General features: G+C 32.0%; 1 protein-coding gene across 2 annotated transcripts; it reads left to right on the top strand.

Annotated features, from left to right (window-relative positions):
• Positions 1-10,985: 10,985 nt before the first annotated feature.
• On the top strand, positions 10,986-12,286 carry LOC120130534 (cyclin-dependent kinase inhibitor 7-like). Of its 2 annotated transcripts, none has more exons than XM_039147759.1 (4): positions 10,986-11,426; positions 11,554-11,603; positions 11,811-11,993; positions 12,107-12,286. In XM_039147759.1, the coding sequence occupies exons 1-4, from the start codon at positions 11,166-11,168 to the stop codon at positions 12,174-12,176; spliced, it is 564 nt and encodes a 187-aa protein (XP_039003690.1). In that variant the 5' UTR covers positions 10,986-11,165; the 3' UTR covers positions 12,177-12,286. The 2 variants fall into 2 exon arrangements, with proteins under 2 accessions (XP_039003690.1, XP_039003689.1); XM_039147758.1 differs by having other exon boundaries at positions 10,986-11,431; positions 11,547-11,603.
• Positions 12,287-18,175: the final 5,889 nt, after the last annotated feature.

The following is an 18,175-nucleotide window of genomic DNA, read 5'->3' as shown; positions in this document are numbered from 1 at the left end:
ATGTAATGCTGTAGAAAAAAGCTTTGATTTTTAAGTATGGAATTAAAACAAAGTGAAGAAGAAGATACTTAGCAACTTTGCTTATAGGCCTCTTCGTCCCCTGTGGTTCTAGCTCTATTTATACACGAAGACCAGAGACAGGAAGAGAAAAGAGGTGAAAAAAGACTGCTATTGTTTATGGTTTCTTACAGCCTACCAAATATTTGCATGGGCCATGCATGTTGCATCTCTTCATTATTTATTTAATCTCCTTTTTCGTCCCTTCTTAACCTAGTGCGAAATCACCTTTATATATATATATATATATATTTACTAGGACTGGTACTGCAACCAACAATATTCAATGTGGGAAATCACATGTCCATCATTTTCTGTAGCATTTTATATATGTGATTTGTTTCTATTGAATACTTATCTCAGTGTTCCTAATTAACTTAGCCCCCACCTCCTCACCGTTAAGGGTTTATAAAACATTTTTCTGTCAAAAATCTTTCGTTTATTGTTTTTTTCATGTACCATCTATAAGATATTTTGTCTTTCCAACTTAAAAACCGCTGTTTCTATCCCCCATTCATCTCTCTTTCTTTTAGATTTTAAATTTTAGCTGATATAAAGAGATGTGATGTGTAGCTGTTCACTTCATTCTTCCATTTCGAGGTTGGAGTTCCAATTTTATTAAAAGTTTGATTAACTGGTATATATAAACTAGTTAATCTTTTTCAAAAAGTTTCTTTTACAGTTAGTGCTCTGTTCTTATTAAATCCATAAACAAAACAAATTAATTTTTTATAAAAATATTATTTAGAGATTTAGTATTATTATTTTTATAATCAACGATATTAAGTAATTTTAAATTACATTTAGTGTTCTAACTATAACCTAAAAATGAAGTCTCTAAGATTAATCCTAAATTTTTAACCAATTATTGAATTATTCCTAAATTAAAGTACTAAAGTGAAAATTACCATAAGATGGAGGCTCTAGTTGTTAACCTAGTTAATTATGTCAACTGGATAATCCAATTAAAAGTTTAGGGACTAGAATGTGAAAAGTATAAAGTTAAGGGACTAAATTTAGAGTTAAAGGTTCTAATCATTAACCCGATTAATTATGTTAATTGGAAAAATCAATTTGAGCCCTTGAGCATGAACGCAAGGACCAAATTAAAAATTCCTTTAATCTTAAAGGACTAAAATGAGAAGTCTAAATCTAAGGCTTAAATATAAAATCAAGTACTAATTATGGACTAACAGTACTTAAACAAAAAGATTAACCTTAAGCCCTGATGCAAGCCCTAGACTCACAGAACTCCTCGGTTGCCTTCTCCGACCGACGAAACCAAGGTGATGACCGATGATATAACACCCGAGACTCCTAGACTCCGACGAGGTTCCCTTCTCCACTCAGGTAACGAACTCAACGCTATTTTTTTGTTCGAAATGTTATAAAAAAGGTTGTAAAAAAACCGATTCAAATACCTCTGAAAAATCTGTTTCTATTGCTTTGTAAAAGAAATGGGGGGCGAGTGTCCTTACAATCTGTTTTGTGTGGGTTTTTACATATAACCCGATTACAAAATAACAAAATATATAATATTTACAAAATTTCTTTGCTTGCTTGTGATCTGTTGTGGCTGAGGAGGAATCCATATGATCTACTGCTCTTCTAAAAATAGTTCCTTTGGCATTTTGCAGCAACGGTTTCACAGAGGGAGACCACAACTATGCATTTGATGCACACAGGAGTGGTTGAGGAGAGAGAGCTAGGCGGCCGCGGCGGCAGTGCTGATTGGTTTGTTCTTTGGTAACGCTAATCCCAAATGGCAGCAAGTGATCTACACAATTGATCTGCCCTCCGATCCAATGACCACGAATCAGGTGGCTCGGAAGGGTTTAATGAAACCCTACTCTCTAACCTCTTCAACACTTGGGCTTCTGTTGGTATCTTCCAATGTTGGGCTTCCCATTTTGGGGTTTAAAATTATACAGGCTGTGGTATAATGGGTGACAGGTTATGGTGGTTTGGACTTAGGCTTTGTAATTAAACTTTTGATGGACATTTGAATTTGTGGACATTTAATTTGGGTTGATAAGGAAAATGTAAATGGATATTTGGACCTTTAATGGGTCATGTAAAAGAGTTAAAATTTGCAAATTGCCAATCAGCCATCAAAGTAAGCGAAATTATCCATTCTCATGATTCCACGCTTTCAACTTTATTCACTATTCGAATCAACTTCGCATCATCATATGAACGTCTATAAAATTAAACGTGACTTGCCCTTGATCTGAATTACTCGGACAAAATAAGGGTTCAACAATAAGGTGGTCTAAGAATTGAGGAAAGTATAAAGAGAATGAAAAAAGTACATGTAAAACGACACGGTACAATGGCAGAAACCGGTGCTTCTAAATTGATTGAGGCAGACCAGTGTTGGCAACGGACTGTAGGGTTATGGAGGTTTAAATTGAGCAATGCGACAAACGGCATCATCCCCAATTGGACCACCCCTTCTTTGAGTGCAACTTTCACATTTCATACTATTATTTTGTTATTCCTTCAATGGACCACTTTTAAACGCAGTACATGAATACACTTCCATTTAAGTATTTTGATTAGGGTTTTACTTGCAGGTTTTTTTTTGAATAAAACAATTTAACTGAAAAGTAAAAAGAAACCCATTTGTCTGTATTTACTTTTTTGCTGTAAATACGTTTATCTTTTGAAAATGTGGATAAGGTGATGGGTGATGATTGATAAAAGTGCTTTGTTTTTCCGTGCACCATGTTCAAAGTTTATGCTTCGGCAGGCACTTGAGATAGCTACCAAAGTTTATGGGATTAAGTTCATATATTATTTTTTACTAAAATTTGTGTCTCTTCTTTAATTTGTTCAATTTGATAAATTAAGATCTCCAAAAGTGATATTGATAAATTAAATCAAACAGATTAAAATAAATTGTTTACTTTATTAAACGAATGTGTCTTTCGATTTATTAGTAATTTTCTCTTTTCTTTGGTGTCATTGTCTTGGGTGCTTTTCCTCCTTCAAGTCTCCACCATCATTTTAACTTCGATTACGAAACATTCCCAAACTGATACAGGCACGTCAGTAAATTTCATTTCACCACTTACTATACAAGGACATTGCTCTTATCGATTGCAATTTGTCATTCCCCCTTGTTTTTCTTTTTGTCCAAATAGATTAATCCAACCCTTTCTTTGACCATTAGGAATTGCTTGTGAGTTGTGCCCACACTACCCCATTTCACCAACCAAAATTGTGGCCATTATCCCCATCCCATCTCATGTGACCATCTTTAGTATGAAAATAAAAACTGCATTTATGATCAACTTAAGGTTCATTTTGTTAAGTAGTTTAAAATTTGTAAGACTATATGTATTCAAAAGATATTTTTTAAACATTAATGACGTACATATATCTTATAAATATAGATACTCAAGTCTAACATTTTTAAAAAGAACAACACTTTTTTCTACCATTAAAATCATTTAATAAATTCAACAATCTTTAAATGTTATATTCTATATATCAACATTGTTAGTTAAACTAAAGATTCCATTGATTCATTGGAATTTCTTTAAATCTCTTTTAATCTAATTTTTTCTCTAAAAATGTTTGTGTCGTCTTCTCTTTTTCTCATTTTTTTATTTAGTCGATTGTGACACTAATTTCATATTAGGTTTCGATCGTCTGTTATACTATGTCATTTGTTTTCTTTTTTTTCTCGAGTTTTTAAAATTTTGAATAATATTTTTTTATCTTTGCGACACGTTTTTCTCAACTCTTGTGGCATGTGATTTATCTGCTATTGCGTCAAGATCGTTTTGACTTTTGGTATGTTTTTCGTATACCTTTACGATCGTTTTGGTGTTTATACAAAAATCATCATGATATTTATTTTCTTATTTGTTTGTCGGTGGTCACGTAGAGTCAAATCTCTTCTTTAGTAAATGATTGTTTGCGTATATAATTAGAATTGTGTAGCGAACTATCAGATAGTTTGGTTCGCTCACCACTCGTTTCTCACTTCGTAAAATGTCTCGTTCAACAGAGACAAAGAGTTTTTATGGAGGTTACTGGGTTCTTTTAATGTTGGTCATCATTCTCAATTGTAGGTTCCCTTTTTTCCTACCTTTGGATTTAATACTTTTATTTTTGTACGAGTTTTTTGTGATTACTGTCTCTAATTTCTCTTTATATTTGGGTGTGTTGTATTATGATTCCTTCTATTGTTTTTATTAATGAAACCTAGTTGTCAATATTAAAAAAATTCCATTGATACTTTACTTTTTTAATTCATTGAAAATGTTATATTAAATTTTTAAAAAAATAATTAAATAATCTTTACAACGTAAACACTAGAACTGGTCTTAGTGACTATCTCGGTCTGATACTTGGAGTAATGGTTGTGACATCGTCAGGTTGTGTTGAAGCTGACCTATCGAAGATTCACGCTTTTAATGTTGCTTTTTCGTTGGATAGCGAGTATAGCTAGACCCATATCATACTCGACGCTTGTTGTTAACAAGTTGTCCCAACAAGAGGTGGATCCATCCACGTTGGGTTATCACCTTTTAGAAGCTCGTAAGACACTAGAGGATAGGATCCACTTCAAGGTTTGCTATGCTCCTAGATCTTATAATTTTATTGCTCATATTTTAGCTACGTGGGTTTTTAGGTCTGATAATCCTTTGTATTTTGACTCAGTTTATCCTAATCTTATATCGTCTGCTGTATCAAACACTAATGTTTATGATAATACAAATTCTTGGGATATTCTTTTTCTCTTATAAACTTAAAAGGAATTTTTAGTGAGCCCGTTTTTCTTAAGAGAAACACTGGTATCAGTCATTATCCATGAAGTGATATATATATATATAACATGTATATATTCCTTTTTCATATGACTTCAAAAAGAAGAAAAAAGTATCATTTATTTATTTACAAAAGGGAAGATAAAAGGGACCAAGGGTCCTGATTAACAAAGCTGAAAGGCCTGACTTTAGAAAGAAATTTGGAAACTTGAAGGACCCAATGTTACACACACAGATATATATATATACAATGATCAAAATTCAAAAGAGAGGACATGACATGACATAAATCATGGGCGCATTATCACGTTTATTGTGAAAAGCCAAGGTGAAAAGGATTTGATTTTTGATTTCACTTGCTTCTACTCTACTATTATAATAATCACTAACTATATGCCTTGAGATTCTTCATTTTGCTTTTTTTCACTTTATTTATTTTTAATGAATTTCCGCTCCCTATTTTTCTTCTTTAAAGTTCCTTTTTAGCAAATCTTGCATCGATTACTTTTTAAATATATAAATAATCAATATTTAAAAATAATAATGAAAACAAAAGCACTAAATATTAATTCCTTTAAAATATAATAATTAAAAACACTAAAGGTCATGAAAATTGAGAAAACAAAAATCTACATCATTGACATTTAAAATCTTTTTATGCCACTATTTTTTCTTATATTATATTTTAATTATTTTCCCAATGTATCCACCATCAATATCATTTAATAGGTTTTACACATGTGGGTCTTTGCTGCTATTACATAGGTTTCCGAGCATTCTCAATCATTATCATTGCCATCAACTGCGAGTTTTGATAATAACCCACAAACACTCTCTTCCCTATGTTTACAACTTTATATCTCTACATCTTATTTAGTTTGTATTTGTAGTGCACCGCAAATATAAATTTATATATCCCTATCATGGCATAATAAAATAAAAAAAATTAATTTATATTAAAACAGACAAATATAAAAATTATAAATTATAAATAAATATTAAATAATTTTAAACACGAAATCAAACAATATTTTAATTTTAATTTTTCTTCTTTTATTTTCCCCCACTTTCCTTCATTTTGCACCACACATTGGGGGAAGCACATCTACAGTGCTTATCTGGTACACTGGTTTTAATTTGTTTTATAGTTGTAAATTTAATTGTTAGTTCACATGTGAATTATTAATCAAAAGTTAGAGAGTTTAGTTATACCTAACAGACGAGACACATACCTTTCAAGTTAGAATTATAAGCGCTGTAATTCATAATCAACGTTCTAAATTTAATTATTAATTTTAATATATCATAAAGATTAGAATATACTAAGTGATCTCACTAATAAATTAAAATCTTTTTTTTTAGAAGATTCAAGTTTGAGCAACTACATCTACATAGTTCGTACATATTATCAATGACTAAGAAATATTTTAAACATATACTATCTTATAATCATTATTGATTATTCAAAAAAATATACCATAAGAATTAATTAATTTCATTCAATTTTTAATCGAATTGGTATGATTTGAACGAAACTTACATTTAAAAATATTATACATAAATTCAGTTGCATAGACCACGTTAATAACACATTTTTATTATTAAGTTAAAGTGATTATAAAGTAGTATTTGATCTAAATACTCTCAATAATTTGACAAAAAACATTCAATCACCTTGTTGCAGTTACTAATGTTCGAACCTCTGATATCTATAAATAACAATAATTCCTTTAACACGAGGTAATTTGATTTCATACCATGAAGACAACACCAATTGAAGAGATATGAACCACATTAAATATAAATAAATAAAATATTAAATATTAAAACTTTAAATAAACAGGATTAATTTAATATTAAAGAATTTTATTGATTAAATTAGTAAAAATAAAACTTAGAAACTTGACCTGTGATTAAACCAAAGACGTAAGATAACATTTATTAAAGGAACGTTAGATTAGTGTATAAAAAAAAAAGAACGTTAGATTAGGGGTGTGCAAAAATATCCGACCCGGTTAACCACGACCCGTCGACCCGAACCTAAAAAATCGGATACTTTTATAAAAAAATTACCTGCCTGGTATGGTACCATACCCGACATTTCCTGAGTCGGGTCCGGGTCACAAAATTTAATTTTTCGGGTACCGGAGTACCCAGTTAGGGATTTTTTGGGTAAACTACCTATTTGGTCACTTATATATTATCTAATTTATATTTTGGTCGCTCGATTATTATTTAGGTTAAACTACCTATTTGATCACTTATATATTATCTAATTTATGTTTTGGTCACTCGATTATTATTTAGGGTAAACTACCTATTTGGTCACTTATATATTATCTAATTTATGTTTTGGTCACTCGATTATTATTTAGGGTAAACTACCTATTTGGTCACTTATATATTATCTAATTTATGTTTTGATCACTCGATTATAATTTAGGGTAAACTACCTATTTGGTCACTTATATATTATCTAATATAATTCATATATATTTTTATTTAGGGTAGACTACCTATTTGGTAACTTATATATTATCTAATTTATGTTTTGATCATTTGATTATTTTTTTCAAATTATACCTAACGTTACGTTTTGATTTTGTTTTGGTCACCCATATTTAAAAATGAACAATGATGCTAACATGACATTTTTTAATTATGTTTGGATGTTGGACTATGTAATTCGAAGTTTCTAACATTTAAATTTGTGTGTATTTTTTTAATTAATAATTTGAAAAAGGGTATTTGGGTACCCGAAATAGATGTACTGCAAAATCTGGGTACCCGCAACATCTGGATTGAGACACGGGCCAAGAAATCAATTACCCGAAGATCCGGGTACCCAGATTTACACACTCCTACGTTAGATACCAACATAAGAAAACAAACCAACGTTAGAGGCAAAAGATGCATTAAACCATGGGCGAATGATAAAATTGATAATAAAAGACAGAAGGGACCTTTGATGTTAGAACTCCTAAGATTTGGAGAAATTTTATAGGAGTATTTTAAAAAGTTTTTAATTATTATTTGACCCTTCAAAATTTGAAGAAATCCTCATTAATACTTAAAGTTTCCAGATACTTTAATTTATAACCCACTTTTTTTTAAAAATTCTTATCAAACCTCTTTAAATTTGTTAAAAAATAATTAAATAAATAAATCATCAAAACTTCTTAAAAAATAATCATATTACCTCAAAAGGTTAATATCAATACACGTCACCACAATAAGCTTACAAAAACTAAAAAGTTTGGGGAAAAAAGTGGGTGGAGACAGTTTTTATTGACTGCGGCCTCAAAGTTTTTCTTTTGTATGAGTGGGCAAAAACTGTCCTGGTTTTCCGTGCCCCACCCTGCAAAAGGTCCCCTATGCCATTCTTATATATGTATCCCTCATTTCCTTTTTGTTACATAATTCCAAACGAATCTAACTCCATTGTTCATCTTAATCATTGATTAATTAATTTATTAGTTCATTGTTATCACTTAATGAATTGATAGTTTGGGAATGAAGCGTCTGATTTCAAATAATCCATAAAGGAACACAGAAGAAGGGGGATTTCAAGTCATTTCATATAAATAATGTAGAGGTATAATTTCAACGAGATGAAAATGATTAAAATCCGATTTTTTTCATTATATTTCGTTGGCCCATCATGTCACAAGTTCAAGGGGAAATGATTTGGTTCGTAGTATTAGTTGGAGGGTCAATCAATCATTTCACTTATGTCATCATTATAATATAAATTTTATGTTTTTTTCTCTCAATTTTAGAGGTTAATTAACTCGATTATTTCATACGATTGTCTTTAAAAAGTGATGTCCTATTGTATGAAGTCAAACTTGTAACAAATGTATCAATGAGGTATTCACATAATTCATTACTAAGGTGTAAGTTCTTTATCATTGAAGACTCAAGTTCAAATCTCACCTTAATTAATTGTAGTTTGAGTTGTATTATTAATTTTATATGTATAGTGACACGGAGCTAAATTGTCGACTAGTTGGTCCGTGTGGCCCATAGATGCCTCGCTCGATTGCTTGACACAAATGCCTGAGTTTATTCATACAAATCTCTCAATCTCCAATGGAGGTGGGGAGGCCTCAATGAAGTCCCCTTACATCTTATGACTACTCCTAGTCCAACTACAAGTAAAACTCTTTACTTCAGTTGAAACTCTAATATTTGAGTCCTATTCAAACAAGGACTATTTTACCTGACTTTATTTTTCAAGTAATTGTCGGCCTTGCTAGAGGACATGCCCTAAGTCGATGCTGGCCTCGGCCCTTAGTGCACCCTCGGTGTGCATAGGCCTCGGCCCTATGTGCCCCCGATGTGTGCTGCCCTCGCCCTCAAGTGGCCCCTTTGTGCGTTTATCTCAGTTGTAGGCGCACACCTAGTGTGCGTTGGCCCTGACCCCGAGTGCATCCCATTGCTTGTTGACTAGAGCTCTTTGCTGACATTGTCGTGCATTGGCCTCGGCTCTAGGTGCACCTTGGTGTGCAGTGGTCACGACCCTGGGCGACCCTTGCTGTTTGATGGTCGTGCTTGGGGTAGTTTGGGTCGGGCGTGTCTTAACCCTGTTCGGCGTTATGTGTGCCTTGGTCTCGACGTGGCCCTAGTGGGCCGCCTGGGCGGCGTCTGTCGTACCCTGGTGGGTGTTGGTCTCGGCACCACAGTGGGAGCAATCTGCCTTGTGCTGGTTGCAGCCCCACGGGTAGTCTATTGTGGGCCAACCTCACCCACAAGTTCTGACCCGTGACAATAGTACTAGCATATTAATAAATTCAACCGCATAATTATTTCAATATTTTTTAATAAACTTATAGATATATGCAAATTTAGTTAATTTTATACTAATATGAGTGATAACTTCTCTTATATTTATTATATTTAAATAAATTTTTTTCTTTTGCATCATCCGAATTAAAATTCAACAAATCCAAATGTAATTGAATATAATTTGATTTAATAAACAAAATGCAACCATTCACTAAAGATCATCATTGCATTGTACTTGTGTGTTATTCATCAAAATCATATGAAATTCATGGACCCTCCACCAATCTAGAAAATTTCTCATATACTTAAAGATTTTGAAGGCTAGGAATCCGACTCCATCCCAACCAACTTCCCATTGCATATATATATATATATATAAATAAAAGAAAATAGGTTTAATTAACTATAACATATAAATTTAAAGGACATAGAAACAAAAAATATTTTTAAAGTGTTTAGTGATCATGGCCTAAACAAACATTTTTATATGAAAGATATAGGTTGAATTATAATGTGTTCAGTATTTAGTAACACAAAATTCAATAAAGTATATGAAAGTAGTAAAAGATGTATGCATGTGTGAGACGCAAAAATTACTCAACTGGCATCATCAAGATTCAATATTTTCGTCTCCCACGATTCACCAATTAACTCATTTATATAAACCAAACCATTGCGCCGTGATGGCCCTTTACTGAAGGACCATGTCTATGCCGCTATGCGTGCTGCCATGTAATTTGGGTGATGAGAAAGATGAACGCAGTTTTTACTTTCTACTAGCAGGTAGGTAGGTGGGTTAGCAGACCCTACCGTGGCGATCGACGCCACCATTTCATCGATCGAGTGATGGAAGACCCGACCGCCCGTTACCAGGCTCTATCTCTACGAAGGCCAACTAAAGTTGGGCATGGCGGCGTAACATTCGCTGCATATTCCTTCTAATTATTACCCTTGCACTGCACTCTAATTGGGATGTCATTCTATTTTTTTTACTTGAATTCAAATATTCGTTTTGAATTTAAAATTTATTCAATTAGATTTAGTTATATAAAATTAATAATTTTAAGTTAATTTAACTTGAATATAAATTAATTGAGATTAATCTAAATTGATTTGAATTTAAAATAATTCCAACACAACATTTCAAACATTTACCATCATGTTATTACGGTCCGTACAGCGTTAACCTACGTGTTATTATCTAATTCGTTTAAAGTTCGGCGTATTCCGTTACAGATCCCAGATCCCCGTTACGACGCCGTCAAACTCTCCCGTCGCTGTTAAATGGACCACCATCTCACACAATCCACCCCCTTTAAAACCGCAAAAGAAAATACTCACCGTTCGGTGTACCCCCCTCTCTCTCATCATCACCACCATCATCAAAAGCTAACAAAAACCAGAAAACGAATACTCAAAGCCAAACAAAACGAATACCTTCTCTCGCTTTCTCAAAGAAATAAGAGAATTAGTGAAAGTGTAAAACAATTGGAGGAATTGCACCTATGGAGCTAGCTAATTGGAGTTCAAACGCGAGCCATGGAGGAAATCGGAAGGGTTCATAAGAAACGCAGAAGGTTAAACGACGACGAAGAGGCTGAATATAATAAAGTAACTTCTTCAACGACCTCAACTACTTCGTATATCCAGTTGAGAAGTCAGAGAATTTTGGTATATCACAATCGTCGCGACGGAAATCGGTGCTTGAGCGCTAATTTGGACCACGATGGTAAAGTGTCATGCTGTTCAAGCAATATAGGATCGAGCGATAAGAGGATTATCGAATTGCCAGATCTGAAGGTGAATTTCGAAAATTCCTGTTTTTTTATTTTAATAATTAGTATATGTCTTTATGGATTCTAGGAATTTTGTTTCGTTCCAGCTTTAATTTCTGCTATTAAATTCTATAGTTTTTTTTTTTTTGCAGGACGGGAGTATTGAAGTTGAAACATCCTCGCATTTCAGCTGCAGCGAAAGGTAGCGCTTAAAATATTTACAGATATGTATAAATAAACTTTATTTTTATATTTCAGTATTTAAGTTACTGTAACTTACTGTAACACGTATCTTGAATTTGAATTTCAAACCGGCGATCATTTTTTTTTCATTTTCCGTTTTAAATTCTCCTTTTCTTTGAATAATATACACCCCGCTCAAATTATTTTGCTCTTTCGTGAATTCTAGTATGAGAGAAACGACGCCGTTAAGTGATCTCCGAGCTGAACCAGAAGACTCGGATTCAACTTCGAGGTCATTGGAGACGAACTCTAGCCCTAGATCAACGGTGGAGAAAATGCCAACCGAAGTTGAACTCGAAGAATTCTTTGCCCCTGCCGAGAAAAAACTTAAAAAACAGTTTGCAGAAAAGTAGGTTCATGCACATTCACTTTTAAGAAGACCTATATTTTCGTTTCTGTGGTTGAATTTTCTTAGCAACCAAACGGAAAACTAAAAGGAATTTTTTTGTCTACTGTTTTTAGGTATAACTACGATGTTGTCAAAGATGAACCGTTGGAAGGACGTTTCGAGTGGGTTCGACTAAAGCCATGAATAAAAGGCCAAACAATCGAAGAAATTTTAGGTTATCTTTTTAGACATTTCTAGGGGGTTTCTTTCTTCTGTGTATAGAATGACGAAGAAGTAAAAAGAAAAGAAGAAAACGAAGCTTCTTTCGAAGAGGAAAAAATGGGCGAAAGAAATCCCCAACTATTCGTGTCTGTTTCTTCTGCAAAATTCTTCTGTTTCTTTAATGCTCTCTTCCTTCTTCCTCCTGTACTCTTTCGTCAGTTGAAGCTTTTTATTAATATAATAAAATTTACTACAGTCATAAAAATCTATTTTTAAACTTATATTTTATTTAAGTTAAGGTGACTATAATGTATTATATGTTTTAAATATACGAATCATCTAAAAATAAACGTTTAATTATTTTTATAATCGTTGATATTTGAACTCGTGATTTTTGGGAATAACAACGTTCCTTTAACATATGTTTATTTAAGAAAAGTTCTACAACGTTGACAAGTATCGATGAACACCATTAACGATGAGTATTAATAATTTAATGTATAAAAATTTAAAATTTTAAAGGGATCGATGTATATAGGGATGGCAACGGGCCGGGTTCGGGTCGGGTATTGGTCCCCCCGTCCCCGTTTTAAAAATCGGTACCCGTTCCCTTTTAAAAAATCGCAGGGATTTAAACAGGGATCCCTATCGGGTAATCGGGGAAAACTGCGGGGAAACGGGTATCCCCGTTTAGCATAAACGTTTATTTAAACGGGTATCGGTAGGGTTGTTCATTCGGTTTAATTCGGTGGCCGAACCGACCGAACTACCATTAACCGAATTTTTTTTTTTCTTTACCGTTAACCAACCAAATTTTTTTTTTCGAAAATATTAACTGAACGAATAAATTTCGGTTAATTTCGGTTAACCGAAATTTTTTTATTATTAGAATTTAATACTAGAGAGCAGCTGCTGTTCCATTTGCTATGGAAGAACGTGATGTTGGTATAGGTCCCAAGGCTGATTTTAATATGGCTAATTCACATGCTTCGCTTTGTCAGAGGACGTTAAAGCTTGTGTAATGGAGATTAGTATGAGGTTATTCGATGCGAGGTGAAATGAGGGTTGTTGTCGAAGAGACGAAGACAATATGCAAGTTGCATTGATTTTAAATTCTGCTGGACATAATTTCCAGCTTGCCAATGCTAGTGGTGTGCTTCAAATGTACTGGACGAGGACCCGCAACAAGTACACGTTCGTTGGAAGTGGCACAATACCAACAAACCAACCAGACTTTTCCCATTTAACTAGACAATGTTGTCTATTAAAAGATATTAAAGGTTCACAAGTGATTGCAAACAAGAAGTAAGCACTATTTTCACTATTAAAAGAAAAAAAGAATATTATGAGATAGCGAAAATTGAGGTAAATTCTAAAAATTGAAGCGGGGACGATGTTTTAAAGTGGGGCAGTATGGGGTGAAAAAATTAAAAAAAAATTTAAGGGTTAATTTAAAATATGTTATTAATATTATATATAAAAAATAATTATTTTTAATATTTATCGGGTCGGGTATCGGGTTGGGTAATCGGGCCGGGTAATCGGGGCGGGGATTACCAAACCCGTCCCTGTCCTCGTTTAACATAAACGGGGTTTCTCCGTCCCCGTCCCCGTTTAACATAAATGGGGTTTCTCCGTCCCCGTCCCCGTTTATCATCCCCGAACCCGACCCGTTAAATTCGGTTTTCGATTTTTCCCGTCGGGTTCGGATTTTTTTGTTATCCCTAGACGTATAGTTACAAATTAGTTAAAAATTTTGGTCACTTAAATTGCCCAAGAGAATTGAACCTGATGATCCTTGGTTGAAGAAGCAAGACTTGACTATTGAGAAAAAGTAGTTAATTGGTTTAAATCTTAACATTAAAAATATATTTTATTTTTATATTAACTTATTAAATATATTTTATTCGTTTTCTATTCTAAAAATATATTTTATTCTTATTTTAATTTAAAAAATATATTTTAATCTTATGTTAAATTAAAAATATAATTTATTCTTATATTAATTTAAATATTTATATATTATTATGATATTATTTTAAATATAAGAATTTTTTTTTATTTTTTTATAGTTAAGATAAAAATAAAATATATTTTTTAGTTAAATAAAAATATATTTTTAAGTTAAGATAATAATAAAAGATATGCTTTAAGTTAAAATAAGAATTAATTATATTTAATAATTTAAGGTAACAATATACAATATTTAATAATTTAAGTTAAGAATATAATTTATGTAATAAGTTAAGATAAGAATAAAATAAAATTTTTAAGTTAAGATAAAGACTAAAATATATTTTAAATTAAAATAAGAATACAATATATTTTTATGTTAAGACAAGATTAAAATATAATTAATAAGTTTATATAAAAAAATAAAATGTACTTTTAATATTAAGATGTCAAATTAATTTTAATTTTAATTTAAGATTTATAATATATATTAAAATTTAAGTGTATACTAATTTAGCATAAATAATATATGTAGTCAATTCGAACCAATTAACTACTTTTTCTCAATGGTATAGAGCCTTGCTTCTTCAATCATGGATGCCCATGTTTAATTTATCTAAGCAACATATAAGCGCCCAATTTTTCTTTCCTCAACCTTGATTGGTGAGAAAAATATATTAATTAAAAATACATTAAAAATAATTTTAATCGTCCAATCGGACATGGTGATACATGTCATTACACTTGGCACCAGTGACACATACACCATTTGATTTGAGGGTTAAATGTATTTTAATTTATTAAAATTAAGACCAAATTGATAAAATATATAAGTAAGAGTGACCAAATGTGTAATTATATCAAATATTTTAACTGTCACATTAGCTTCAACTTTTTTGTTGTTGAAAATAACCATCAAATTTAATTTACCGAAAGTCGTATCGACAAACGTCTTGCCAATTACAGACTGAACAAATACAGTCGAGAGTGATACATGTCATTACACTGGCACCAGTGACACATACACCATTTGATTTGAGGGTTAAATGTATTTTAATTTATTAAAATTAAGACCAAATTGATAAAATATATAAGTAAGAGTGACCAAATGTGTAATTATATCAAATATTTTAACTGTCACATTAGCTTCAACTTTTTTGTGTTGAAAAATAACCATCAAATTTAATTTACCGAAAGTCGTATCGACAAACGTCTTGCCAATTACAGACTGAACAAATACAGTCGAGACTATCAAAAATAAAATATAACAATGATCGGTTAGAGATAGTCTATAAACAAAACTATTAACAAGTGAAGCAATGACGCACATAAACTAAACCCACCAACGACTCCGAGTATCAAACATTAAGGAGAGAAAACTTGAAGAATAACCAAAAAGGCCAACGAACAAAGCGATCTCCCCTTAACAACAATCCCATCTGACACAATATGCGATAACCAACGAACCGTCTTGTACAACTGAACAGAGGAACCATGCCACGAGAAAGCAACAACCATGCATTCAAGAAAAAAATGAGAAGAAAACCAATAAAAAGACATGCACTAAGAGTTCAAAAACACCGATAACCATAATACCCTTTACTAGAGAAAGGCCAAGAGTATTATTATAGCAAATACGTTAAAATATAACTAAAAATGACATGGTGGGTGAAGAAGACCACCATCGGTGCCATGAACGCAACAAATTTAAAATCGCCCAAGAGAATGGTAATTGCCCTAAAGAAAATTATGGAGGAAGAGATGGTGGTATTTGAAAATATCAGCTTCTCCTTTAAATACTAATGACAACTGGTTTAATTGAGTGCATTTAAATAGTTAAGTGATTTGATTAAAAAAATTCAAAAATGGTGATAAAAATAAAATGAACAATACTTAGTGGTCACTGGTATAGTTTACCCTTTACTTTAAACAATTTACCTTTAAAATTTAATAATTTATAATTATACATTGAATCCTTTAAAATTTTAATTTTTAAATTAAATTAATGGTGCTCATTGTTAGTGGTATTCATTGATACTCATCGAACGTGTTAAACACGTCCGTTTTCTAATTATATGTAATTTTTTCTTTGGATATTTCCCTTTTCGAAATATCATAAAATATATTTTCTAGAGGTAATTGTAACCACCATTTTTTTTACATTTTTTTATTATTATTTTAATAGATTTTGGTTTTCATGTTGGGGTTATAAAAACCCCAACTTTGCTTGTAAAAGGGGATTTTTGTTCCCTAAAAAAAATCAGAATAAAAGGTAATTTTTTTCTCCATTTTCTCTCTTTTTCATGTAAGCTTGGTCTTTAGGGGGAGTTCTCCGGCCGGTTCGGAGCTGATCGGAACGTGAGAGAGCCATCGATTTACGGCAGTGGCCGGTGACCGTTTGACCATGAGTTGGGGTGAGTTGTTTTTAGGGGAGCTTCCATAGAGAGAAAGTAAGAAGGAAATAGAGTGGTTCGGCCCACTTCGGGGTCTTTGGGGGCTCTCGGTGGTTGGTCAGTGTTTTGGCGTTGGTCGGGGTGAGGACATGCTGTTAAACGGCATGTGGCCAGTGGCCGATGATGGTTGTGAAGCTTGGGAGCTTCTCGGCTGAACTGCATACGTGACGGGGGAAAATATTTTTGTTTTAAGAAAAAGGGTAAATCACTCTTAGGCCCTCTCATTTAGTATCCCTTTTGTATTCTAGCCAACTATTTTAGGGGAAAACTACACTTCAGTTCTCCAACTTCTGTCGTCTATTTTCATCTTGGTCACCATGTTTTTTGTTTTTATTTCTTATGATTTTGAACCCTATGTTTTATTTTCTTTCGATTTGGTCACAATTTTTCCATTTTATTTGTTATAATTTAGCTGTTGTTTTATTACTTATTGCACTTTGGTCACTGCTCCTATTATTATTTATTTATTTCAAATATAACGTATTATTTTTATTTAAATAATAACTCTTAAGAGATAGTTCTAAATGATAATTTCTAAAAAATAAAAATAAAATCTAATTTGAATTTGAAGATAATCGTCCTGTCTTCAGGATTGCTGACTAGACATTCTGGAAGATGCCGATTGGATCTTCTAGAAGCTGCTAGGTCGAATTCAGTCATGCCCATTAATCCAACCTTGACTCCAAAAAATAATTTTTTTTGAGGAATTGCACCATTTTAATGTCGTTTCTGAAATCTAACGTCCTGCACAAAAAATGAATAGAAAAGCCCAAATCAACAACAAAAACTAAACAATGTAGTAATTAAGGATAAAACAACAACTATTTAAACTACGCATCAATGTCCATGGCAAAGGTATGGCTGGTTGGTGAGAGTTATTGCAAAATGTAGTATGGTTTCCCAAATTTTTGAGATTAGACAAATTTTTAAATATTTTTTTGTATATTAACAATAAATATTCAAAGTAAAAAAAATCGAATTAGAAGCCGGACGAAAGTGAGTGTATACATTTATTTTGTACGTTTGAAAAGATAAACAAAAACGTTTCTGAAAAGTCTTTTATACTAAAATTTAAGGGTATAAATCAACAAAGAGTTTGGTAAATTGTTGTGAATGTTCGTATAATATTCTTTATTAAGCCAAATAAGGGAAGTGTAAACAAAATTTTTATGTTCATTAATAAATGAATAAACACAAATAAAGGCACGAACCAACTTACCTCAATGGTTAAAGGAATCGTTGTTGTTCTTAGAGGTACGATGAGCACCAGGGGCTGCAGCAAGGTGATTGAGCGTTTTTGTCAAATGATTGAAAATATTTATAACATATACTACTTTGTAATCACCTTAGTTTAATAAAAAAAAGAACAAAAGAGATGTGTTTGGTTCGTTTATGTTCATAAACAATTTTTTATGAGCTCATTTATAAGCTCGTTTATCGACTCGTTGTTTATGTTCATAAACAAACTTGTTTGTCCAATTTTCTTTTTTTTCTTTTTACATTTAAAATTTTATAGTAAATTTTACACATGCATAAAAATTTAAAAGTATTTAGAGTAATTTATCCTAATAAATA

Source organism: Hibiscus syriacus, unplaced genomic scaffold, assembly GCF_006381635.1.
Source record: "Hibiscus syriacus cultivar Baekdansim isolate YM2019G1 unplaced genomic scaffold, ASM638163v2 tig00110548_pilon, whole genome shotgun sequence".
Lineage (NCBI taxonomy): Eukaryota > Viridiplantae > Streptophyta > Magnoliopsida > Malvales > Malvaceae > Hibiscus > Hibiscus syriacus.
The sequence above is the reverse complement of the archived record's forward strand: the minus strand, read 5'-3'. Positions and strand labels throughout refer to the sequence as shown.

Coding starts and splice junctions, on each gene's coding strand:
- LOC120130534 (XM_039147758.1), top strand. CDS start 11,166: ATGGAGGAAATCGGAAGGGTTCATAAGAAACGCAGAAGGTTAAACGAC. Junction 11,604..11,810: donor CATTTCAGCTGCAGCGAAAG/GTAGCGCTTAAA, acceptor CGTGAATTCTAG/TATGAGAGAAACGACGCCGT. Junction 11,994..12,106: donor AAAAAACAGTTTGCAGAAAA/GTAGGTTCATGC, acceptor TACTGTTTTTAG/GTATAACTACGATGTTGTCA.